This window comes from Cucumis sativus, chromosome 3 (assembly GCF_000004075.3).
Source record: "Cucumis sativus cultivar 9930 chromosome 3, Cucumber_9930_V3, whole genome shotgun sequence".
Taxonomy (NCBI): Eukaryota; Viridiplantae; Streptophyta; class Magnoliopsida; order Cucurbitales; family Cucurbitaceae; genus Cucumis; species Cucumis sativus.
Genome location: NC_026657.2, coordinates 888,343 through 913,789, shown reverse-complemented (window position 1 = coordinate 913,789; position 25,447 = coordinate 888,343). Strand labels below are relative to the sequence as shown.

The 25,447-nt window shown below is 32.0% G+C and overlaps 3 protein-coding genes across 5 annotated transcripts; 2 read left to right on the top strand and 1 right to left on the bottom strand.

The window, feature by feature from the left end:
• The first annotated feature begins 470 nt into the window (after window positions 1-470).
• Window positions 471-6,581, top strand: LOC101209709 (protein LOW PSII ACCUMULATION 3, chloroplastic). Its single transcript, XM_031882297.1, has 10 exons — window positions 471-684; window positions 775-960; window positions 1,496-1,543; window positions 1,646-1,685; window positions 1,801-1,901; window positions 2,525-2,747; window positions 2,878-2,976; window positions 4,270-4,387; window positions 5,080-5,202; window positions 5,635-6,581. The coding sequence occupies exons 1-9, from the start codon at window positions 610-612 to the stop codon at window positions 5,198-5,200; spliced, it is 1,011 nt and encodes a 336-aa protein (XP_031738157.1). The 5' UTR covers window positions 471-609; the 3' UTR covers window positions 5,201-5,202; window positions 5,635-6,581.
• LOC101209463 (protein ENHANCED DISEASE RESISTANCE 2) lies at window positions 6,251-17,207 on the bottom strand. The gene is made up of 22 exons (XM_011652015.2): window positions 16,501-17,207; window positions 16,210-16,284; window positions 15,207-15,260; window positions 14,786-14,851; window positions 14,284-14,387; window positions 13,911-13,978; window positions 13,709-13,825; window positions 13,532-13,572; window positions 13,336-13,436; window positions 12,255-12,350; window positions 11,479-11,543; window positions 11,326-11,397; window positions 11,053-11,208; window positions 9,925-10,160; window positions 9,735-9,774; window positions 9,483-9,637; window positions 9,254-9,355; window positions 8,784-8,828; window positions 8,554-8,694; window positions 7,871-7,966; window positions 7,606-7,707; window positions 6,251-6,511 (listed from the first exon to the last, which is right to left on the bottom strand). Exons 1-22 carry the CDS (start codon window positions 16,639-16,641, stop codon window positions 6,401-6,403), a joined length of 2,184 nt encoding a protein of 727 aa, XP_011650317.1. The 5' UTR covers window positions 16,642-17,207; the 3' UTR covers window positions 6,251-6,400.
• A 3,468-nt stretch (window positions 17,208-20,675) lies between these two features.
• LOC101209951 (transmembrane protein 45B) lies at window positions 20,676-24,270 on the top strand. Of its 3 annotated transcripts, XM_031882557.1 has the most exons (4): window positions 20,676-20,894; window positions 21,454-21,884; window positions 22,771-23,259; window positions 24,012-24,270. In XM_031882557.1, exons 2-3 carry the CDS (start codon window positions 21,538-21,540, stop codon window positions 23,246-23,248), a joined length of 825 nt encoding a protein of 274 aa, XP_031738417.1. In that variant the 5' UTR covers window positions 20,676-20,894; window positions 21,454-21,537; the 3' UTR covers window positions 23,249-23,259; window positions 24,012-24,270. The 3 variants fall into 3 exon arrangements, with proteins under 3 accessions (XP_031738417.1, XP_004146117.1, XP_011650315.1); XM_004146069.3 differs by lacking the exon at window positions 24,012-24,270 and having other exon boundaries at window positions 22,771-23,512; XM_011652013.2 differs by lacking the exon at window positions 24,012-24,270 and having other exon boundaries at window positions 20,677-20,856; window positions 22,771-23,512.
• The last annotated feature ends 1,177 nt before the right edge of the window (window positions 24,271-25,447 follow it).

Sequence of the window (25,447 nt, the reverse complement as noted above, 5' to 3'; positions counted from 1 at the left end):
AAAAATTTGATAAAATCAATAGAGAATAATTGTTAAAAATAATAAATTTGACAAAATATTTATAACATATAGCAAAATCTTTCGATTCTATCGACATATAGCAAAATGTTTCTATCAGTGGTATTGTATTGATAGACAATGATAGAAGTCTATAATTTTCTATCATTAATAGAATTGAAATTTTTGCTTAAATTTATTTTACTATTATAAAAAATGTATAGTAATTATATGATTAGGGCTTCAATTATTTCACAATGGAAATGACATTCATGAAGTGATAGTGTTGTGAAAGGTTAGTTTCCCACATTAACGCTTCTAAGCATTAGTAAAAAAATGAAAACGCTTGTACGTTGCACAAAGTAGCATCCAACCATTTTTCTTAATCAACGTTCCAAACTCAAAAGATATATTTAATTATTTTTAATATATATATCTAAACTATAAAATAAATAAACAACTGAAATGGAAGTTTTGTTTGATTCCATTCCATTGAGACCTCTCGTTTGGAGGAAAGAATATCAATCATCAATACTCTCTCTCTCTCTCTCTCTCTCTCTCTCTCTCTCTCTTTCTTTTTGCTTTCAATTTTCACTTCGAAGTTCAGCAAAAATGCATTTCTGCAACGCCAATTTTGCTTCTTCCTCTACCATTGCCACTGCGGTTCTTCCACTTCCTTCTCCAAAGGTAATTTCTCCATTTCCAATCCTTTTCCATGGCGTTCTCTTCAATTTTTACTTCTAAATCCTTGTTTTCTTTCTCTGTTTCTATCTTTAGCTTGCTTGTTTCAGGATTTCGCACCGGAGAACTCATCGGAGTTCCGTTTCCAGTTCAATGTTTGAGTTTATGCCGCGTAGACATCTTAGAGTTTTGCCGCCGAATTTGAGTAATCGTCAGAGTAGCAATGCATCGACTGATTTAGACGTTCCGTTTCCTCGCGATTATTCTGATCTTCTCAATCAGGTATGGTTTCAATTGCTTTTGTTTCTTTTTTACTTCAATTGCTTTTGTTTCTTTTTTACTTTTTGTAGTCATTTTTCCTACGATCACTTCTCTGCCGTGTATTTTTCCTTGTGTCATTTTGGCGGTTTTGCTACTTCAATTAACTTCTCTTGGCTTTTCATTTCATGTGTCTGTGTTTGTTTTTCACATTTCGATTATCGTTTTCGGATCTCGTCTTTGGAATCTCTCTCTGTTTCTTTTTTACTTCTCGTAGCCATTTTTCTGCGTTCACTTTACTACTGAGTAAGTTTCTTGTGTCATTTTAGCGGTTAGCTACTTCAATTAACTTCTCTCAGCTTTTCATTTCATGTTTTTTACATTTCATTTAGCCTTGAGATGCGAATGTCAAATTCGGTTCTCGTCTTTGGAATCTCTTCTGTTTCCTACGATCACTTCACTGCTGTGTATGCTACTTCCATGAACTTCGCTGAAATTTTAATTTCATGTTTTGAGATGTAACTATTATTTACGGGCTTCCTCTTTCAAACAACTACAGGCGAAAAAAGCAACTGAAGCCGCTTTAATAGACAACAAACAGTTGATGGTTAGTTTTGAGCATATTTTGATTTCTGTGGAACAGGAGAAGCATTTATAGATTGAATGACTAAATAGTGTGAAATTTCTTATCCAAACAATTCTGGTTTAGGAGATCGAATTTCCAACTGCTGGTCTTGAATCAGTTCCAGGTTCTTTCCTCTTCTTGAATTGTTGCATTTTAATTGCGTTATCATCTCAAATTGTTCCCAGGCCTCTCTAGTAACATGTTTTGCCTGTTACAGACCGTATAACCTTATGTATCAGGTGACGGCGAAGGAGGAATTGAAATGACTGAGAGTATGCAATTGATTCGCCAATTTTGTGATTGCTTCATAGATCCACTGAAAGCCACTCGCACCAGAGTAGTAATGTTCTACTACATTATCCTTATATTTTCTTACAAAATTAAATGTTTGAATTCACTTAAATTTATCACTGGAAGGGACTAAAGAGCATATAATAGGTGAAATCTTTTTCAGTCTATATATGTTTCTTTCCAAAATTTCGTCCACATAAAGATCATATTACGATTTGTCCCTTTTTCTTGAGAAACTATTGAAAAAGGCCACCTCATCGTGTTCAACACTTTATGGCATTGGATGTATGAGAAAAACGTTTTTCGAATTTATATCTAATGGTCATTAGGAGTAAAAAAAAAATTTAAATCTACATCCAATGGTTGCTATAATGCAATCATATCACGACAATCTCGTATGATAATTTGTTCTTTTCCTTTCCTTCTGATGGCTGTACTAAAAATTCCTCTTGTGCGTACTACTATTATTTAGCAAGATCTTTCTTGTTTTCTTCACGATTCGTCACTTTTTTCCCTCTGAAATATCTTAATATTATAACGTTTGAATGGGAAAAGTAACAGAGCTGGCATCCTTTTTGTGTTAACAATCATGCTTTTGTTTGTAATATGCTTACTGTCTGCTGTTCTTTTTTCTCTTTTCTGACCATATAAAAGCTCTTTTTAACATTATAGACTGTTAGTATTAAAGAGAACCATATTCAGTTCTTTCCAGAGGCCAACGAAGTTAAATTTGCAAGAAATACAGCATTTGAAGGAGTTTCATTCAAGTTGGACTACCTCACAAAACCATCATTTTTTGAGGATTTTGGTTTTGTTGAGAAAGTGAAAATGGCTGACCGTGTGAAACCTGAAGATGAGCTTTTTTTGGTTGCATATCCATATTTCAATGTCAATGGTTAGTGAACCCTTCATTTGTTTCTTTCCATCTTTTTTTAAGCTGTTTATACTTTTTGTATAAGGCCATTTATCTTTCACCGAATCGAGCCTAAATTAGGGTTTTTCTTATTATTTTTTTTTTCTTACAGAAATGCTTGTGGTTGAAGAGCTTTACAAGGAAGCTGTCCAAAACACTACACGAAAACTCATAATATTTAACGGAGAGCTCGACCGCATTAGATCCGGCTGTATCCTTTTATCAACTTTTCTATTACTCAATGAAGATTGAAGAGTGGGTTTGGGATCCACTTTTTAAACGGTAAAATTTCTAACTAAAAATTGGTTAAATTGCATGAAGAGATCTTAGATTATTTTGTATTTGATTAGTTCATGAAGTTTTAAGAGCTGTCTTTAATCTTTGAATTTTGTGTCTTCTAATAGGCCTTTTCTAAAATCTACTCGACTAATTAAGCCTAAAATTAGGGTTTAATAGTTTATTAGACACTTAAAATCATGAATATTATCTGACCAACTTTGGTATGGTTTTATGAATTTAGTAATTGTCAATTGTCAAATAATATAATTATTTATATTATATTAACATTTGTGACTCTTAGCTACTTTCGTGGATTAGAAACTGTAATTGTGATGGGTAGCATTAAATATAGCAAAGTCGTTTAGACTTCTATAGTTTATGGATGTGTATGGTCTATCTCACCAACATTAGTCTATCATTGATAGACCACCGAAAGTTTATCAACGACAGACTAATATCATTAATAGTCTTAAACTAAAATATTTACTAGCTATAACAAAATTATTGATTTTATCAAACTGATAAACTTTTATCACTGTTTATCAGTTACACTGATAGAAGCATATAGTGTATATCAATGTCTTTTATTGATAGAATCTGAAATTTTGTTATGTGTAAATATTTTATCAATTTTGTTATTTTTGAAAAAATTCTTTGTTATATTTACATTGTTTAAAAAGATATTGTTATACTAATATTTTGAATCTAATTATTATATTTGCAATAGTTAAGTAAAGGTGGTCACACAAACAATCTTCACTTTTTATAAGCTATACTGTTAAACTTCTACCAAGTGTTTTTTGTGACATCAATATTTAATTGTATATTTGCAATGGTTAAGAAAAATTATAAAAAAATTACTACTAGTCCTTTTAAGTTTATATAGCACTTTAATTCTTTTAATTTTAATATGTAACATATATCTTAGGGTTGTAATGTTGTTGGTAGTAACTATTAATTTAAGGAATTTTTTTAATTTTGTGTTAATCAATAGCTAATTAGAACCAAATGTATTTATAATATATAACAATTTAGTCACAAGGTGATAAAAATGTTGATTTTGATTAAGATTCCCACAGTAAAATAATTATTATGAAGGGAAAGACCCGACGTTAGATCAAAGTAACAACAGCTTTGTCGTGATCGACGAGGTGACTTCAACCATTGTTTTCATATTGTATTATTGTAGTCTTTATTATGTAATGTGAGCCTTAATAGGTGAAAGACTATCCGCCATTTTTCTATCCAAAGCTGGCGGCTCTCATGAAGACTCTCTTCCCCGAGATGGAAACTGTATATTACATTCATAACTTCAAGGGCCAGAAAGGAGGAGTTCTTTTCAGGTTTCTCATTTACTTTTAAATCCTCACATTCCTATGATTATTTCAATCTAAATATCTTAAATTAAAAAGTCAGATTATGTTTGTTAACGGTTTGAGTTTTTAACCATTTATTTTATGTTTTCTAGTTATGAAAATTAAGTCTATAAATATTCATTTCATTTTTAAATTTCTTACTTTTCTATCTACTTTTTATCAAAAATATTTAAACTTGATTTTGTTTTTCAAATTTGACTATGAGGAGAACTCTTGCCCTTAGAATACCTTAAAGTACAATTCATTGCGAGAAATAGAGGGAAAATAAACCTGATTTTCAAGAACCAATAACCGATATTAATTTTCCTTTTCTTGTTTAATAAACTATTTTTAGGTTTCAAAATTTGTCGTAAGATCTAGAGTTATTCCGTAAAGGTCAAAGTGCGATATTCATAATTAAAAAAGAAAAATGATACTTGATTTTCAAAAAACAAATACAAAAAATAGCTAGTAAAAATTGTTAATTTTTTTTCATTCAAAATCTTTCTCTTTTTTTTTTTAGTTTTCAAATTTTTGCTTCATTTTTTTAAACATGGGCAGAAAATGAATAACAAAACAAGAAAGTTTACAAGTAAAATTATTGTTTATAAGCTTAATTTTCAAACTAATCTTTGATTTTTTTTTTTTTTTTCCTTTTCTGGTTTGTTGCGTAAATGTAGGAGCTACCCAGGTCCTTGGAAAGTGCTTAGAAAAGTGAGAAACAAATTCGTGTGCGTACATCAGCAAGAAGAAATGCCTTCTCTCAAGGAAGTTGCTCTAAACATTCTTCCATCTTCTTAAGGGTACGTAACTACACTTCACACTCATATAACTCCTACTTCTCACAATCATCTCACCCACTACATTCTATCAACTTTTTTTTGTTCTCTATTTTTATAAATTAAAATCAAACTTAACAACATTTACCAATCTTTCTTTGGACTTATTATTAGATCTTGAACAAATAAGTAAACTTGTATTTTTACTCCTCACCATTTTCTATGAAAGGAAAGGTCAATTAAGCACCAATATCTTTAAATTTACAATCATCAGCTTGACCTTATTGGGTTAAGACACTATACATTTGTCTAAAGGTGTTTTCAACTCCCCTAAAATCATTATTTTTTTTTTTCTAAAAAAAAGTAGGTAGTTCATACCTTTAATTTTATTATTTGACAATATATATGTAGTTGCATTTGTATTGAGCATTTACTTTTCTTTTCTTTGTTTTATAGGTCAATTATATTAGTCGATATCCTTGTTTATTGTCATGTGAAGAGGATGCTTTGTTCCTTCACATCAAAGTCTCTTCTCTGGTAAAATACTGCATCAATATAATCTGTATATACTTTCTAAATATTTAACATCCATAAAATTGTTGAAATGCCTAAAAACCGACGTATTAAGAAACCCTTTTTTCACTTAATATTAAGACCAATTTCACCTCATCCCAACGTGTTTTCCACTACCTATTTTCCAAAGACGAACTAACCTATTAAGAAAAGTTTACTAGATTGTTCAAAATTTAAACACCAGAATGAAGAACAAATTAAACTTGATAAACTATAAAACATAGTTACAAACCCATAAATTGTTCAAAAGATTATTTGTTCCATAAACTGTAAATCCACCTACTAAAAGGATTTTTTTTTTGTCCTCTTGTATTCTTCTTTCTAGCTTCAATTCCTTTGTGCAACAAACCAAACTAACTCTCTAGTTCCTAATAAGTGAAAAACAACCCAGCCTTATCTCTAGAAAGGTAATAGAAGATAGAGCAGCCAGTAGCTCTTTTTTTCTTTTTTCTCTATTTTCTATTTTCTATTTGCTATTTTTTTTTATATATATAATATATATGGAGAAAAAATATATTTATATATATGAAACAAAGGCTATATAAATGGAGGTTTTTGGAGAAGAGAAGAAAACAATGAAGGAGTGGAGAAAAGAAATGAGTGTGTAGGAGGAAGAAGGAAGAAGGAAAAATAAAAATGCATAATAAATTCAATCAGATGGATAAGAGTCTAAATTTGAGGGTATGGCAGAGGAGAGCTGAATGTGAGATACTCGCACTGCTCCAATTAATCGCTCCGGTAATTCTTCTGTTGTATTTGCCTACATTTTTTTTAAAACATACCCCCACACAAACACCAATTAATTAATTCATTCATTCTTTTCCTTTTAATCACTTTTACCTATTATTACTTGAAATCATTCCAAACATCATTTTAAGGTCTTGTTAGGTCTTTGTTTATAACCATTTAGATTCTTTGTAACTGTTTGCTTTTTCTTTTTGAAATTAAGTATTTTTCCTCTCTATTTCATACAAGTCAAATTTTGAAAACAAAACAAGAATTTAAAAACTATCCAAACTGGGGTTAAAACCATTGATAAAAAGTAAATTAAAAAGAAAAGTAGGAAAGTTGAAAGTGAAAATAGTGTACTTTTTTGTTTTTGAAAATTATTCCTATATATATTTCTTCGACCTCTAAATTTCTTGCTTTTGCTTTCTATTCTAAAAAAATAATTTTCTTGCTTTCACATTTACTTTTCTACCTAAATAAATTTAAAAAAAGTAGTTGTTCTTTTTTACAATTAGGTTAAGAATGCAACTATTGTACCTAAAATTGATACAAAAAATTTCAATTTTTAAAGACCAAAACCAAAATGGTTAAAAAAAAATGTGTGCCATTTTTTCCCTCCAAAATCTAACTTTTTTTTCTCTCCACATATCTCGGTTGAAACTATAATCCCTAAAATTGGTCACTGTATATTATCTCTAATTTCTCTCCAAAATGTTCTAACATATTTTAACTCTACCTCCTGACGCATTTCCCTCTCATCTCCGTCTCTATCTCTATTCTCTACAAAAATCTCTCAACGCCCGCTTATATCTCACAATCTTCGCTCTAAAATTTTATAAATATTAGTATAATATAATGATAATATTTTGATCTTTTTCTTAAAAAAAAAAAAAAAGTTTGTTGTTTTCAAATTATTGTACGGCCGGTAAAAAGGTTCATTACTAAAAACATTTTTATATATAATAAAACACGTCACGTTTGGTTTTATTTTTAAAAAAACAAAAACAAAAATTTGTAGCTAAATGATACGTTGTTAAAAACAATAAATAATAAAATATAATGGCAGCAAAAGAAACGAAATTGCTGAAGACAATAAATAATAATGCAAAAAGCTTGAAAACAAACCTGTATAAGGAAAGCCATGTCAACAACCAATGTTGTAATTACACCAATAACAAGTCCCAAAACTCCATTAGCAACCGTCGAAGAGCCGATATCAACATCGACCTACACTCAAATAATAAAAGATCGCTTATAAAGATTATCACAAAGCTTCTTGTGAGATCAAAGAGACGAGCATCTTCCCTCTCTATTGATTGAATGAATATGTTGTTGTGCTTATAGACAAAAACCAAAGGAAAGCTGGAAGAGTATTTCATGGGGTTTGTACCTCTAAATACTTAGGCCCTCGAATATAGTTGCAATCCACTGCTTTTCCCAATAAGCATGGCATACTTCCAACACTTTGGCGAACAATCCATGAACCCTGCCATCATATTTCATATTTCATATTTTATATTTCCTTTTTAATAAATAGAAATCCAGAAATAGATTCTTATAAAACATTTTAATAATAATCAAATCAAATACAACACCAATTGCATTAAAATAGAATCTAAGTTAATTCATTCCAAAAAGTAAAAATAGCGTCTAAGTTAATAAAAGTTAATGATGGTTTTAACCCATTTGCATTTTTAATGGAAAATTAGAGATGTAGACATTTCAGAACCTCCATTTTTAATGAATTAAAATGAGTTTATGTTATACAGACTAGTAAAGATGAAATAAAATGTGAGAGATTATTTTGATGGGTAAAAAGTGTTTTTAGCCGGTTAAAAATATATATATTTTTAAAATATTCATCTTCTTCAATTACACATAATATTAAAATGATTTTGAAATACCTAAAAAGCAAAAATCACTTAGAAACTTATAATTTAGGATTTAGAATTTAGAAGCAACCAACTCCTAGAGACTAAATTCCATGAAAATATGAATGAAACTTGAATCTATGCATTACTTAATGAAGATCAACTGGACTCTAGAGATATATGTATATATATATATATGTACCTTGGGAACTGATGGAATGAGTTTTAACCTACTGTTGCGAAACTCATCATCGCCGTCAACAAAACGTTGCAAAAGAGATCCAGGAATTAGTTCCTTCGTGACAAAATAAAATATCATGCTGTAGTGCGTCGAACCAGGTACCTAAACAATGACCATTATACCATCAGAACTTCGAATAGAGTACATTCAGTTTCCTCTTTGAATTCCAAATGGAACAAAGAACAACTTACTTGCACATTCATGACGATAGAGAATAGACCTTTTTCTGAAGCGACCTAAAGAAATAAACAAAGTATGGAAAGTTTAGCCCAACGAACATTAGCAAAAATAGAAGTGATAAAGAACTTTCAAGTCCATTTAACAAGAAAAAAAAACGAATGATAGTTGTATCTTGTTGGTTTGCCGTAACGATTACTTATAATCTTGGAGAGGGCAGTAGTCTATAAAAGAAGAAAACCAAGGTTTGTATAACATAACCTAGAGATTAAAATTGAGTACTTTACAATCGGATGGTGCGAACAAGAAATAGGTTTTTTGAAGCTTAAGTTGGCATAGCCTTTTGTTTAATTTGTGAAGTCGTAAAATTTAGTGTATATTCTAAAAGATGGATTTATATAGTTTGGTAGGTTTACGAACTTAGTGAGATTGACAAACTTGCAACTTCAAACAAACAACTGATCAATTACAACTAAGAACTTACTTGAGCTGCACACCCATGACGCCTAGCAACATGGTCCATTCTTTTCGTGTCCTTTAGCCAATCGACAGCAACCAGATCCATTAAATGCTTCCCAGCTGGAATCTTTAAACACAACAATTAAGCAGACATAAGTGTCCTCTAAAGTCTGAACAGGATCTGCCTTTAGGAAATGTAAAAACAGATCCAGAAGAAAATCCGCCTAGTAAGCAACAGAAAAAGGTTAAAGTACCTTGGTCTTATCGAAACAAAAGGTTTTGCTACGAACTCTGAAATTGTTCCCATCGGAAATTCTCCAGCAGTCTCGAGAACCATCACGATCATCACGCCTTATATTGCCCGAGAAACTGGATAAATCAATTGGATCTGTTGATTCCTCTTCCACAGCTTATATCAACCAACATATTACATTAAATCAGCACTACTAAACAATTATTTATCCGAAGTATCGTAAGAATACTAGAGTACAGATAAAAAAATTTACCTACTCTCCTAATATCATTCTCCTGCTCATTTGGGTACACCTAAAAATTTATAAACTTGTTATAAGGTGGAAAATGTGCTAGATAATAACTATAGTAATAGTAATAATAAAAGAAAGAAGTTATTATTCTTATTTATATATTAGAAAAAGAAAGCCACAAAGAATATCATCGGAAGTTTGAAACTTGTACCTCTTGTTCACTCTCAGGTATTTGGTATTCTTCATCTTCGTCCGAGTATTCATCCAACAGCACAGAATTTCTATTTGCAGCATTCATTTGGTCAATAGAAGAACTAGCATGAACGGTGGACCCCTGGGCTTTTAGGCTCTTCTGTGACGAAACTGTAGATGAAGCCATATTTACCATAACTGGTATTCTTGGAGGAGCAGTTCTTTCATCTGTTTGTGCAAACCATTCGCGCAGCCCTATCATACGAAGGAAAATAATAAATAAAAAAGAAAAAAAGAGAAATGACTGTATGATTACCATAAAGAAATATAGCATCAATTAGCACTACAGTTTCACATAACTTTGAAATGAAAATGCGAAGAAGCTTTGAAGACATGATGGAATTTAGAACTTGCGAACTCTACAGCATTGTATGACCACTTTATATCTAAGCAGAAAGAAAGATACAGCCCTTTTTTCAAAATGAAAAACAACCTTTCATTGAGAAAAAATAATGAATTCACAAACACCCAAAAAACAAGCCCACAGAAAAGGGAGGCTACTAGAAAAAAGGCCTCCCATCCTGCTAAAACCCTCCCAATCATTACATACAGCAAGGCAATTGTGTAAAACACAAAGCAGAAAATTATTGCCAAACCAGAAACAAAAAGACATCATAACAAGTACATAAGATTAACTTTCAGCTAGGTATAAGAACTTCAGTAATCACTCTTGTCTTTAAAGTTCTACTGTTTCTTTTTTCCCATATCCATCAGATAATAGTGCCAGAAATACACACTGAATAATGGCTTTCATTCTCTTATGCATGAACCATAATGAAAGAAAATATCAGAACCAAATTCCTCAAATTCCTGGTTTTCAAAGATCATCCCCAGTCCCAATCATAAGGTAAAAAAAGGAAAAACTGTTTTGAAGTTCAAAGCCATCGCCAAATATTAGCAGATAATCTCATTTTTTCATCCTTTATTTCAGTCTTCCTTTTAAATCCCCTTATTTTCCTTCTCTTAGAAAACTTTCAGAAAGAAGAGAGAAACAATTCAGCACACGAAAGCTGTAAAACAAACATTGAAGTTGTAATAATGCAATTTTACAAATTGCTTGTGCGTGAGAAGAGCTAGAACAACCTACCAGCAACACTATTTAGCATTTGCAAGAGACAATGTTGCTGAAATGATGACAGATAGCCCACACCCCATCCTTTCAAATCAATTTGCATGAGATGCTGCACCTGAGTTCTAGGCTTCCCATTTCGAGGTTTGAGAGGTGAAATGTTGAATCCTCCACCTTAGAAAATTAGGGAAAAAAATAAAAGAGGTACTTGAGATGGCATGTATAAACTCATTATCAAATAGCTCTGTTCCTCAAAATTACAGTCCTAAATGAAAGTGTTCAATAACTCACTCTCAATATGGGCCCGCACATACCCTGGTTGTGGACCACAGTTCTCATGCTCCCTTGAGCGAAATAATACCACTGCATAACAGCAAGGGGAAGAGGAGAGTAATTTATCACCAGTCAGAACAACGAATGAGAGTTGATAATCAAAACACTAACCATAATTTCCATCATCATTGCGGCGCCAATAGCGCACATAGCATAGGTCACGAGGCCATACAAACCTGTAACAGCATGGGAAGATGACAATAGGAAAAGGAGCACCAAGAGAGACAACTTTACACCACTTCCAACATATTATAATAAAAATTCGCTCTCATAAAACAAAGAAAAGGGCATATAATACATAGAAGTTTTACCAAAAAAATTCTAGATTCTAAGAAATGGTACTTTATTGCAAGCCACCTCTAATAGTGTACCCCAAACCCTAATTCTAATTGGTGATTGGGTTTAAAAAGAAAATACACGGATGTATATATATACATATATAATCTTTTATGTTCTAAAAAATCCAAAACCAAAAGAAATGCTCCGAAGAAATTTTCATACACATGAAATGTTGCAATCAAAATTGATTGAAAATGAACCAGAAATACCAAATATTCCTGGACTAAATGTAATTTTGTAAGTTTGATTTTTTCATCATATGTCAGTTATTTTAATCCATATGTAACACAATTGATCAGTTTTGGCAAAAAGCATTTGAAGACTTTCCACATAGGTAATGATGAAAAGAAAGAATAATGAAGCACCCAAATAAACCACATTGTAAAATGATTATTATTGGAGGATTTAAAAGTGCCAGTTAAAAATTTTTGTAAGCATGTGATCGTAATTATGCATGTGAAATTTTTGTATGCAAAATTGAGAAATAGTTAGCAGCTTTTTTCTGATAGGTGGAAATGCAGAAATCACTTTTGGTAAAGGCACATTACATTGGAAACCAGTCTAGCTGTAGCCTATGGTAGAGTATTGCCGTATGTCCATCCACCTCTTCAACCAAGCTACCATACTGGAAACTGCAATCCCACCTGACAAATCCATAAATAAAACTTTAAGGAGCTCAAACATTTGAAATAGGCAGCAGGAAATTGCAATTCAGAAATAAAATCACAAGTAATAACGTGATGATTATTCAGAAAAGTAAGTACTTCTGGGTCTTGAAATTAATGTTTCAAAGGCATGGATAAGTAATGGTGCATTGAAGGAAGTCCAATGTGGCATTTTCCTCGCCCAAACTTGCTGGGTTGTAATCAAGGAACCTAACCTACAATTTTCTGGCCCATATTCAATAATTCAATACGTTTGGAATACTATTAGCATAATATTTTTAGGTATTAAGGGAATAACACTTATTAACAAAAAGTTTGTCAGGAAAAGTTGGTTTATAGATTGAGTGAGAAGGAGTGAGGGAAGCACTTCAGTTGTTTGGGCTTGAATTTATTCAAGGGTTGTATCCCAAGTGCCTAGAATTACTTGGGTTACTTTATTAGTTTATGCTACTGTCTTGTTTAACTATTTCATAATTTCTAATTTAATCCTCTAGTTCCAATTGGATAAATGAGGTTAACAGATCTTGTTTGCATGGGCCCTAATTGCATATCATGCTAAAATTGAAAAAGCATCTCAAATTGAATTCCATTTCTTCTGCATAGTTTTCTTTCTTTCTTTCTTTCGTTCTTTCTTCTTTCTTGTTATAGACAATGGTGTATGAGGACAAGGAGTCAAGTTGCTAACTCCAAGGAGTTGTGTAATCTTGAGAGTTATGAACTCTTGGGTCCATAGTGTAAGGCCTTAATAAGGCAGAAAATTGAAGTTTTTAGTTGGGGGTTCACAAACTCCTTGGGCCAAACAAAGAGTAGAGTTCCCGACGTCTACTTCCCCAAAGCCTTGATCAAAACACCCCCTTAATGATTTCATGTATAATCAATTTTAAAAGAATATCCATAAATAATAACGAAATAAATTATTAAACTAAGTCTACAAGTGTCTCGAATTGACAAGGGAAACACCTACTCAAACCGTGTTCCATCCATGCTCATGACAAGTTCAAAGATTTGCTCACAAGTAGCCTCCACTACACCAACAGCTTTCATTGCCCTACTATAGCTCCTTGGCTACAAAGAGAATTGGTATGTGAATGTTTACACCAAGCACTTATTGATGACATGATCAACCTATTCATGTGTATAAACAACGAGAAAAGACTTACAAGGTAGTCAACCTCTACAAGCTCTTCAAAGATGCGAAGTCCTGCCGATAACAAGATTGAGAAAACCACCACAAGTACACAAGTATGAATGCAGTTATCCAAGCAACGCTTCTATTATTCTATCCTTCGTTATCCAGGCTTGAACAAAGATTAAGAAACTAATAATAAATAGCTAACCATTTTGGCACTGAACTAGACGCCAATGCTTCCGTGAAAAAGCTTGACTATTGGCATTTTGGTTTGAAAAATCTGATCCTATTTCCCTTGTCCAGTCAAACACTGACTCTGGAGGTCCTGCCACACATTATATGGTAATAAATTTAAACAATTGAGTTAAAAGAGAAAAGAAAGGTGAGAAGGAAAATTATAATTTACAAACCATTTCCAATGGTTGTCCGTCGGAGTAAATTTGGATGAGCATCATCCTCATCCTCCTGTGCGCTCATCCTGTTAATGTTACAGAAACAAAAAAGTTGTGTCTCACAAAAATGTGCATCGAGCAGAAAGTAGACATATAACTGGTAATATATTTCAGGAGGGCAAGAAGAACATTTTTATAAGAATACTGTTCAACCAATCCTTATAGGATATTAAAACACAGTAAAAAAATATAGTAGAAAATATCAAAGCAAGTTTAGATGCAAATTGAGGGATGAATGCTGTATGTACCAAACATAAGTACCCTAATTACATCATCTCCAGGTAAATATTTTTGTAGGATATCTAGATACGAAGAGGGAAAATGTACTCACTGACTTTCATGATCTGAGGAGGAAGCAGTCCTCCCATTATCCATCCCAGATTTATATTCAAAAGATACAAATTTGTTCCCATTCGGAACTTGTGAGCCTTGGTGCTGATATTTCCACATGCAAAGTAGATTTAATTCATCAATTCATAATATGTAGTAATCAAAGAAACGAGTATGAATGTTTACTCAAGGGGTAAATGATGGATATGAAGAAAACCAATACCCAGAAGTGACAGAACCCATTATAAAAACCTAAAATAAAATAAGCTGATGTGACGGAAGGTAATATCCAAGACACAGAGAAATAATGTAGGAGAATATTACTACTAACGTGAAGAGAATAACTGTTCGATACTAATACGTTCTTCTTCATTAATGAGGTTTTTATATGGGAAACAATCAATTTTTAATTATTCAAAAAGCCAAAGACTACGTCTATAAACTTACAAAGGCACTCCCGCCCCATAATAAAGAAAAACAAGTAAAGGAAATTTGAGAACTACCAGATCAATGACAAGTTCTATTTTCTCCTTCCATAGTAAGGCTTCTTGGATATTGAAGGCAGCCATCTGCAAATCAAATGCTAATTAAAATCAGTGCACCCAATAGAGTTTCTAATACTGATCAGGCCATCCCATAGTATGTCCAGTCCAACAAAATTTCCTCGTCATTATGCATAGAATAAACTGTGAAATATAGAAAACAGGAAGCTCAAAAGATACAGAGCAACATGGAAATTTTACTCATGTTACATATCTACAAAAAATCAATTAATAATTGAAGAAAATGGATGACCATATAAAATAAAGTACGAGAAAAGACCAGTAGCTTAATTTATTCATATCTAAATTATCAATGTTGAGATAAAAGATGCGCAGAACTCATACAATCTTGATCAATCAAGTGATTGGGAGTAGGACAAACCGTAATTCGATGGTACTTCTCTTTCTTGTTGTAAACAGACAAGACATAAACCATCTACAACATCAAAAATGAGAATTAAAATAGATAATTAAGTAATACATACGTAAGGAGTGTTAGCACTATTGTGAAATCAAGATACAGAAGATAAGAAATCAAAATACAGGAAACAAAAATCCTAATGGTTGATCATCTGATATGAAATAAGCATATTTGTCTGAACTCAGCCAACAAGCTTAAGAACGTTACTAATAGAAAATTGGAATACATTATGAAACAGAAAGAACAGAAAGTAAAAAAGCATTTAGAAAACAGAAGAAAAGGTTGAGACATACTCTCACGGACTAGATTGGTTAAACATCTACTTCAAAGGGAAAATCATTATATCACAGGATTTTCCAACACTACAAGCCCAAAAGATCAACCCAAACTACCAGGCCATACCAGCAATAAGAAGAGGTGACCATAACTTGGCTTCATTCACTAGAAAATGAGAATATTATAGGCCTCATACACTGCCTTAAATAATTAAGATTGGAAATGCATTCAAAAAATTTACGTAAAAGAGTAAAAATGCACGAACTAGAACTTCAACCAGTGGCAAAAGGTTAATGAATCATCTGGATGCTCTCTCTCTCTCTCTCTCTCTCGCTCTCTCTCTTTTGATGGCACTGTGGACTTTCTGATCGCCATGATCACTCCTTGAGGCTATTTATGAACAAATCCACTATAGAATAGTTCACTCGTTGAGGAGACCAGTTACAAACAACTGGAACGTCCTCCTCACAAGAAAATATGAACAGATACAACGAAGATATTTAATCCTTGGTTGTAACAAATCCTAGCCCTAGTAGAGCCTACTGGTGGCAACAGATAAGTTGGCTGCATTCTAAGTCTTCAATAGACTGCTTGCTTCCGCTTAAGCAAACGAATAGCTTCCATTCTCGGAACAGAAGATAACATGTTGCTAAAGAAAGAAAAATTAGAAGTAGAAATAACAACTAACATGTCCATGGTGCGTCTTCAAGCCACGATCCTCCACTCTACAGTTTCCATCTATTAGCATGGTCTTAATTGGAACCTGAGTCGAAAGATCAAAAAGCAGGCACGTAAGAAATGCATTCCGATCAAAAGAAAAGAAAACCGTAAGAATGCAGATAGAAATTACACATGCATTTGACGCAATTTAGCCCTTCGCGCATAGTTACATCTTATACGAAGATGCTACAACATAACTAGAAATACACAGCACAACACCAAAAGTTGAAAATCCTGAACTAAATCACACAATACCTACCTGATTATCCTGAGGCTTCTTCTTATAATACGCAAGCAACCGAGATTCAAGCACGAAGTACCGCATGTGAATGAAGGACCTGCCGATCTTCCGCCGGCCATAACGCACCATCCAACCTTCATACACAACCTTCGACGACATACCTTTAACAAACTTGATTGGCGCCAGATCAATACCTCTCACAGGTCAAGAAAAATGAATATCCGGAATAATCAAATAGAGTATGCACAGTCTTGCAAACTCGGAAGCTCAGAAAACAATCCTTGCTTCCTTGCTTCCACAACATCAGTGAGAACTCAAGTAACTTGATCGGTCATCACAACGCCGAGAATTTCCGAAGCAAACAATCGAAAACGCAAATTCAGACATCCGGCATGACAAGGACAAAAACTTCCAAAATTCTCAACCTCAATTCCAACTTCCTCACAAATTCACTTTTGCAATTCGAGTCTAGCAGTAAAGGCAAACAAATCAAATCATTCTCCCTTAAAAGAAGGAAAGAAATTCAAAGAACAAAACAAAACAAGAATTGACTTTAGAGAGGAACAGTAGGGCGGGTGGAGGAGCCGTCGGAGCACCGGGATCGGAGAAACGGCGACATCTCGGAAATGGTGGGAGGAGAGAGATCGGACGATTGGGAATGCGGGTAAAGATTCTGATGAAATGAAGGGCGAGGGATCCCACGTAGGTGGAAAAAAAGGGAAGAGGGGGTGGTGGGAGGATGAGTGACACGTGTAGGGAGGTTATTGGGAGGTGACGAAGATAGTGGGGTGATGATAATAGGGAGTTGGCGCCGTGACGAAATCCAAATATATTCAAAACAAGGTGGAGACCGGTGAGGGGGTTTACTTTTTTGTAAGGTGCATTTCGCTTCCTGTGGGACCGCACAGACGAAAACAAAACTTTTGATATTTTTATTTATACAAAAACAAAAAAAGAAAAAAGAAAAAAACAATAATATTTTTTTTTGGAAATATAAATAATAAATTGAATTTCGCAGGAAGAGTCCGGCAATCAAGGTGATGAAAAGTCCACTATAATGTTAAATTACAAAAATGTTATACTCCAATGTTCAAATTTTCCTGTTTAGTTGGTCTCGAACAAGGGCATTTTGGACCAGAAATATATTTTAAGTCTTGGTGTGTATCACGTGCCTCGCAAGTGTAATGTTGGGTTTTAAAGTACTCCTTTGGTTTAAATAGGGTTATTTTCAAAAAATTTATGATAAAAATGGTATAGATAAGAAAGGAATAATCAACAATTTAAATTGTATAGATCAAAATTTGATGTAAAAAATTTGAAATTAAACTAGTTTCAAAATTAAAAGATCAATAACGAATCATAGCTCAAGTCGACGGTTTAATATTCAAATCACTCACATTGAGTTTGTTTTAAAATAAATAAATACAATATAATATTTTAACTATTTTAGGTTATAGTGATTTCTTAAAATAAAAGTTATATCAATTTAAACATTATAAACTTGTTTTATATATAAATTATCTAGGGGCGAGGATCGATGCATGAAGAATCGATCCGAACTACCAAAATCGACTGAATCGATCAATTTTATTAAAAATGTGATTGATGGTTGGTTTAATTAAAATGTTTTGAAAAATATTGTATGTATATGTATAGTAAATTTATTTATTACTCATTATGACTGGGAGTTCAAATATTTATATTTGAAGTAAAAAAAAAGGTTGTCAAGCCCAATCAATCATTAAATAGAAAGAAAAAAATAAAATGTAAAAACCAACCAACCTATTGGTTCCTTTTTTTAACATTGACTGTCAGTTTCCTTAGTATAAACTAACTAGGTCGGTTTTCATATCTAACTTTTCCACAAAACTACTCGTGCTCGACCAGTAACCATTCCTATAATTACTCATCCTTAGCATTTCACATGTTACACTTATTCGGAGATAAAATGTCGCAGTCCTTGCTAAATTTGAATTTGTCTTGCTTTTGTCTCTAACTATATTTTCCTTTACTTATTTGGAAAGGAAGAGTTAGGCGATAGATTTTTTTCTTTTTCTTTTTTTAAATTGGTTGCATTTTTTATCCGACTTTATTAGTTTATTGATTTATAGATGTTCTAAAAATATTGTCTTATTAACAGCTAAAATAAATGTACTATAACATTATTCTTTATTTTTAACTTCTAGATGAATAGTGTTATTTATTACGATTTATTTTTAAGTAAATATAGTATAATAAATTATTAATTAATATGAAATAGTTGAAAAATAACTCTACATTGGTTTATACAACTAAATTGCACTAGATTAGTATTAATGTATCAATATAACTATTTTTTCTAATTTGAAATTAAAATATATTAAATTAACATTTTTATATTCACGAGTATTCGTACCAAATTACATGCACCTAGACTAATCTCACGCGATAACCGACCGAATCTTACAACATTTGAGTGTCAAAGAAACTCGTAGAAAATCAATTACTAAGTAAACAGTCATCATGAATTGAACTCATGACCTATTTATTAGTTATTAAGGCTACGTCTTTTTTTCGAAAGTCACAACTATCAATCGTTATTTTAAAGTATCATTTATATATATGTATATTACTTAATTAAGTTATTAGGATGATTCTAACTTACCAAGACTCTTTCTCTTTTCTAAACAAAAAGGAGGGAAACTTTTGTCTCAATTTTTTTTTGTTTAACCCAAACAAATAATAAAACTTCTTAATTAGAATTTAATTTATTAGGGTGACCTTTTAAGTAGCTTATTGGACATTTGACTCATCAAACGAATGATTTGTTATATATATAATAAAAAGGGAATAAAGATAACACTATTTGTCCCTATATATTGTAAGGTAGTGTTTTAAAAGGTTGTTATAAAATAATAGATATATGATCACTTTCACATTTTTATGTGCAAAATGTATGTTATGTTTTTTAATTGCCAAGAGAGATGTTATGAATTGGTTTAGTACAATTCTAAAGCTTAGCACTAATTGAGGTTTGGAAGTTCGTAAAACTATCCAATAAGTTTTATCGCTTTGTTAGTTTCTAATATGTCTTGTGACGTGTTATTAAGTTGACGTACTCTCATATACTATAACCGTAACAAAATCTATTAAACTTGTCAACTCAATCCCAAATCATTCAATAAATGATTTTTTAAGCAACAATAGACAATAATGCCACAACCAAACAATTTTTAGAAGCTTGAAATGGTTTAGCTTAATGGTATTGACACGATCTTCGTCTCTAAAATTTGAAGATTTAATCTTAAACTCCGTTGTACTAAGAAACAATAAAAGTTTTTATAGATGAAATATTAAAATTTAAAGTTTGAAAATCGAAACTTAACAAAATCCGTAAAGTAACCATAACCAAAACAAATTGAATATGTACATATTTTATCTAAAAATTAAATTAAAATAACGCCTAAATTACAACACTTTAAAAGTGTGTATGAGCTACCAACCTAAAGTTGGTGGAGTGGACTTTATAAAAGCTAACACACTATGATTAGAATTTCAATTATAATTGAAATTCCAATTGTATCCTTTAATGTTATAATGTACTATTAACTATAACATCATTATTTAAACTATAATGGTACTGTTCAAAATCATTATAGATCTTACCATTTCCTCTCATCCCTTTTACATCGTATTTATTGTTTTTTTTTTTTTACCGTAATGACTACATTATAAATTCAAACAAAAACTAGTTATAATTGATTGACTGTTTTGATGGCAAATCATAATAACAAATCTAATACTTTTGACCCCTTAACTAAACTAAGCGTTTTTTCGTCATATTTTTAACATAAACTAAAATTTAAGAGGTTGTTTGTTCCTAGGACTAGAGAGGAGTTTTAGTTCCCTCCATGTTTGGTCGATATCATAATCATAGTATTATGATAATATTTGTTCTCACTCCTTTTTGTCTCTTTCCTCATACCCCTCTCATTAAGCTCTAAATAAAAGTAAAAGGTCGAACCAAAACAAAAATTCAAGTAAAAATCAAAGAAGTATAGTCGATAAACTATTATGAGTCACTCATCACCTAGTTGGGTAAAAATATAACATCTTGAAATCAAGTAAAAACTAAGATCCACATTTAGCATATTACACACCATATTTTAATTATACCAAAATAGTATTTTAAAACTATTCTAAAATGGTATTTTGGGGCAATTCGTTAAGTTTGAGAAGGTGGAACCGACCGGAATCAGATCCTCACCTTGCCGCCATCGTCAACGCCACGTTCAAGCACTCTCTCCTTCTCTCTCTCTCCCTTCCTTTGCGCCAAACCCTTTTTCGGGGACCGCAAAAGGGCTGATTTTTCTGCAACAAACACTCCCTCGCATGGTGGGATCGACTACTCTTAATCACCTTATTATGCAATCGTCAGTGCTTTCCACTTATCATTACCAATCCATTATTCCATCATTTTCCGTTTACTCATCTTCTTTTTCCATTTCCACTTAATTTTTATCATCACAATTACGAAATCTGTTTCCTCTTTTTTGTTTCTACTTTTTCCATAGCTGCCGTGTTATTTGAGCTGCTCGATTTTATTTTGTTCTACTTTTGGTTGTTTTGTTTCACCTGTGGATCTTTTTTTTTTTTTTTTCGTTTTTATTCATCATTGCGATATTGGTTGTTGCTTTCAATTGTTCGATTTTGACCAAAGAAGTGGAAGACCAACGATCTTTTTTTAAGAAGAATCGATTTCTAAAGCGTTTCTTATTTTGCCTTCAAACAATAGGTTTCTTTGTCTTCTTCCTAAATTACTAGCTTCAATAATGCTCTTCTTTTTACGCTCTGTGTTCTTGCTGTGGTTTGCGAGAATTATTGGTACTTTTGCTTGTTTTCACGAAGCATTTCACGAATTATTCAGAAGAGTTGAGGAAGTTCCTGTGTTGATTTACTGAATGGAAGTGTTTTTTTTGGGGGGGAAAACAGAATTTGGCTTAATGGTAGAAGAGGAGAAGTTATCATAAAAGTGAAGATCACGGAGGAATAGAGTGGTAAAAGCGATTTGAAGATATGGGATCTTTTAAGGGCCATGTTCTTCCAGGAACGCTGTTTCTTCTGGTTGGTGTTTGGCACGTGTGGAGTGCTCTGCTTCGGTACGTGTTAAATCCTAGCTTGTTTCGTGTTCGTGTGTGGAATCCTATGCCTGGCTTCGACGGAAAACTCAAATACTTAGAGCTTTATGTTATTGTTATTGGCGGTTTCATTGATTTGTGTATTGAGCTTTTGTATTCAACCCATCTCAAGTTCTTCGTTAATGGAGTTTTGAACCCTTCACATATGAACAACTTTGAACATTCGGGGATGCTTCTCATGTTCTTCATTTTTGGAGTCATCGCTTTGCTCTCTGAAAAATCCAGGTAATTCATTCTTGTTTCATGAACAAATCATTTGAGAGTGTTAACTTTTTCATTACTTTTGTTTAGATCAGTTGGGTTTAGTTAATTCAGTTACTTTGCTTGAGTTAGTTTTGAGAAGTATTTTTGAAAACGTGCATAACAAATTAAACAGACTATAACTTAGTTTTTGAGTTGAGTGGTGGGTTTAATAGAAATATCAAATTGATGGTGGAAAGTATGAGGATTTTCTTTTAAGGAGGAGTTTAAGCCGGCAAGGACGAGTAAACATGGCGTGTATAGATGTATCTTTGCTGAATTGGTTGAATAAAAGTACACGAACTTTTGCTCTTGATCTTGTAGTAGTTTGTTTACATCAGGAAAGTGAATAAGTGATCATAGATTCAAGATGAAGATATCATGGTTTAGGTCTGTGAAGGATCAGTGTAGCTTTCGTTCTGTTTTCATACAATCAACTTCACATATTAGTAAAGTAACGCATGCATGTGGAGCAATTGATATGAAGATATAGCCTACAGATCATATAAGATGGAAGTTCTGGGATGAGAGCAATAGCAATTTCTATCACATCATATTTTAAGTTGTGACCGTTCCCAAACCTCGTTGGAACGACACGTTTTTCGTCCCTGGTTTCTAGTATTTTTCAGTTCATAAGAGATTATCATCCAGAATTTGAAGTGAAATGTGGACAAATAAATGGTTATACTGTATAGAAGGGGACATGTCTAATTTGCATAATCTTTTAATCTAGTATTCAAATATTGAATTGAGTTGTTAACTATCTGTTTCTAAATTTATGTGCAGTTTATCTTTTACTGTTTTAAATTTTAATTACTAGTTTTTTTCTTAAAAAGAGCTGATTATTCAACTCTCACCTCTTTCTGTTTAGATTTGTTCGTCTACCAGACGAAGCGCTTTGTCTGATTGCTGCCATGGCATTCTGCGCCGAATATCTGTTGTTTTACTTTCATTCAACTACTCATAAAGGCCTCGAGGGTTACTACCATATTCTCCTTGTCCTCTTGATAGGGCTCTGCATTTTGTCGACGGTTGCTGGAGCTATTTTACCTACCAGCTTTTCAGTTGACGTGTGCAGCGGTATCGCCATAACGCTCCAGGGTCTTTGGTTTTATCAAACAGCCTTCACTTTGTATGGTCCAATGATGCCTGATGGTTGTGAGCTAAAGGATGATATGATGGTCATGTGTTATTCAAAAGATAGTGAGGTTAGAGGTGAACTCCTTGCAAATTTCCAGCTCTTTTCTATGGTCGTTGGAGTCCTTGGTGGGGTCATCGGAGTTTACTGGTTTGCAGCATCGAAGTACGGGCGATCCGACCTCGGAAGTTCGAATGCCATCCAAGACTAGATTGTTTCCGGGTATGTCTTGCATCAAAATTTTATCTCTTTGTAGGATTCTTTAGGCAACTTCTAGGTTTGTTTCTTACATTCTAAAAAGTAAAACTTCTTTAGCTTCATTTAGAAATCCATGCCACGATTATGATTTCGAGTGCTGCTTAACATTCTATTTTTTGTTATTATTTTTAAAACTTGAATGCTTTGTGGGTAAACAATTCCAAAGTGCATTTGGCTCGAGTGCTTTGACTTAAAAGCACTTTAAAAATTTTCTTAAGAAGGTAAAATCAACCATCATATGATTTTTTTATCGAACGCTTTCTATTTATTTGTTTATCATTAAAATACTTTTGACTACAATATTAAAATACTTTGATTACAATATTTTGATAGAGTGATTTTAAAAATGATTGAAATCATTTTCTCAAAAGTTCAACATTCAAAATCAATTTAATGAATAATTTTACACTTTAAACAAATTTTTTATACTATTAAAATTGATTTAGAATGACTAAAAACATTTTCCTATTCATTTTAAAAATGACAAAGATGATTGTAACGTCTAAGACGTCCCATGATCTCTCACACACACGTATATTTTCTGATTAAACTCGTTCAAGCTATTAATTTTTCTTTTCAATTTTAATGTAATTAAAAGTTTTAGACTGAAGAATGATTCATTGGAAATTTTTAAAAGAAACTAAAAAGAAAAAGGGAAAAGGGAAATGAAGAGATGGAGAAGAAAAGTGATGTTGTATTTGTGTGTCCTTTTACAGGTCACTTTGTAATATTTTGAGGCAAATAGTTCTTTCTGCTCTCCAATGACTTTGCAGTATATTGTTGCTTAAGTTCTTTTTGTGTAATCATGTGTCAATGGCAAACATAGTCTATGGTTTTATTCTTTTGGGGACTGATTGGAAACTATAGTTTCTTTTCGAAATTTTCAAATAACATTTATCATAATAGTGACATTAAAAAATATTTGAGATGCTCATCATGAGCATAGCTAAGGAGCATATTATATGTTAAGTTGAAGTGGAAAAAGGTCCTAATCTCAATTCTATTTCGTTGGATTGAAAAGGGCAAAAAAGACATTGCGGGTCCATGAAATTCAAATTTTCTTTTATGATTAATGGCTGGTTTGAATCTAAAATGGTTGGAATCACTTTTATCATTTTCAAAATCTTTTCATAGTAGTATCATTAAAAATTAATTTTAATATTATAAAAATTGCATTTGGAAGTGTAGAGTGCTAATTTAATTTGAGAGGTTTTAGGAGGGTGAAAAGTAATTTTAATCAGGTGAAAAATAATTTTTACCACCTTAAAATTAAAATGCAATTAGTAGCTAGTGAATGATTTATTTTTCAACCACTTCTATCTAATTTGATTTTGGGTTCAAATTTAAGTTGGATATGAAATTGAACTAAAATGATCTTGATACCATAACCTCTCCTCGTGCTTTATAGTGTTATAGTGAAATGGTTAGGTTGATAAATCAAGGTTGAACAATCAATTAAATCTCGCTTTATTGAAATGGTTAGGTTGATAAATTGAACATTCAATTAAATCAAGATTTAAATCAAATCAAGGTTTAAATTTTATTTTGTGAGGCTTAGATGACCAAAATGACATAATCGTAACTACAAGGAGAAATAGTATTTATATAGATTCTAAAAACAATACAATAAGTGTTATTTAGTATTTAGGTTTATTGTAGCTTGTAATAATGAATTTACGAACAATGTAGCATGACATACAATTATTTTATTACTTACTAATAACATTTCGTAATATGATAAACTTGTTAAAGTTTTTTTTAGTACTTTTGATTTTGAACTTCTAATACGTCGTAATTTGATTCAACGATGAGTTTTCTTATAAAAGATCTTGAAAAAAGACAATGAAAAAAAAGTAATATATGCATTAAGATAGGTATAATAAAAAATTTAAGCGTTCGAATAATTATTCATTGCTTTTTTGCTATAATTTGTAGTTAAATTAGCCAAAACATTTGTAGTTAAATTAGCCAAAACATTGTAGAATGTTGTGTTTGGATTACATCTAACTTTTAAATTGAATTACTTTATATGAAAGTCATTATTTTAAACCATTTTTATATATAAAAAAAAAGATTAAACTAAAATAATTTTTTTTCAAAAATATTTAGTATTTAAACATTAATGGGAAAATTTGGATACAATTGGGAGTTC

Coding starts and splice junctions, on each gene's coding strand:
- LOC101209709 (XM_031882297.1), top strand. CDS start 610: ATGCATTTCTGCAACGCCAATTTTGCTTCTTCCTCTACCATTGCCACT. Junction 1,686..1,800: donor TGGTCTTGAATCAGTTCCAG/GTTCTTTCCTCT, acceptor CTTATGTATCAG/GTGACGGCGAAGGAGGAATT. Junction 2,748..2,877: donor TCCATATTTCAATGTCAATG/GTTAGTGAACCC, acceptor TTTTTCTTACAG/AAATGCTTGTGGTTGAAGAG.
- LOC101209463 (XM_011652015.2), bottom strand. CDS start 16,641: ATGTCGTCGAAGGTTGTGTATGAAGGTTGGATGGTGCGTTATGGCCGG. Junction 9,638..9,734: donor GAATGATATTAGGAGAGTAG/GTAAATTTTTTT, acceptor GGTTGATATAAG/CTGTGGAAGAGGAATCAACA. Junction 7,967..8,553: donor TCATTCCATCAGTTCCCAAG/GTACATATATAT, acceptor ATATGATGGCAG/GGTTCATGGATTGTTCGCCA.
- LOC101209951 (XM_031882557.1), top strand. CDS start 21,538: ATGGGATCTTTTAAGGGCCATGTTCTTCCAGGAACGCTGTTTCTTCTG. Junction 21,885..22,770: donor TTGCTCTCTGAAAAATCCAG/GTAATTCATTCT, acceptor CTTTCTGTTTAG/ATTTGTTCGTCTACCAGACG.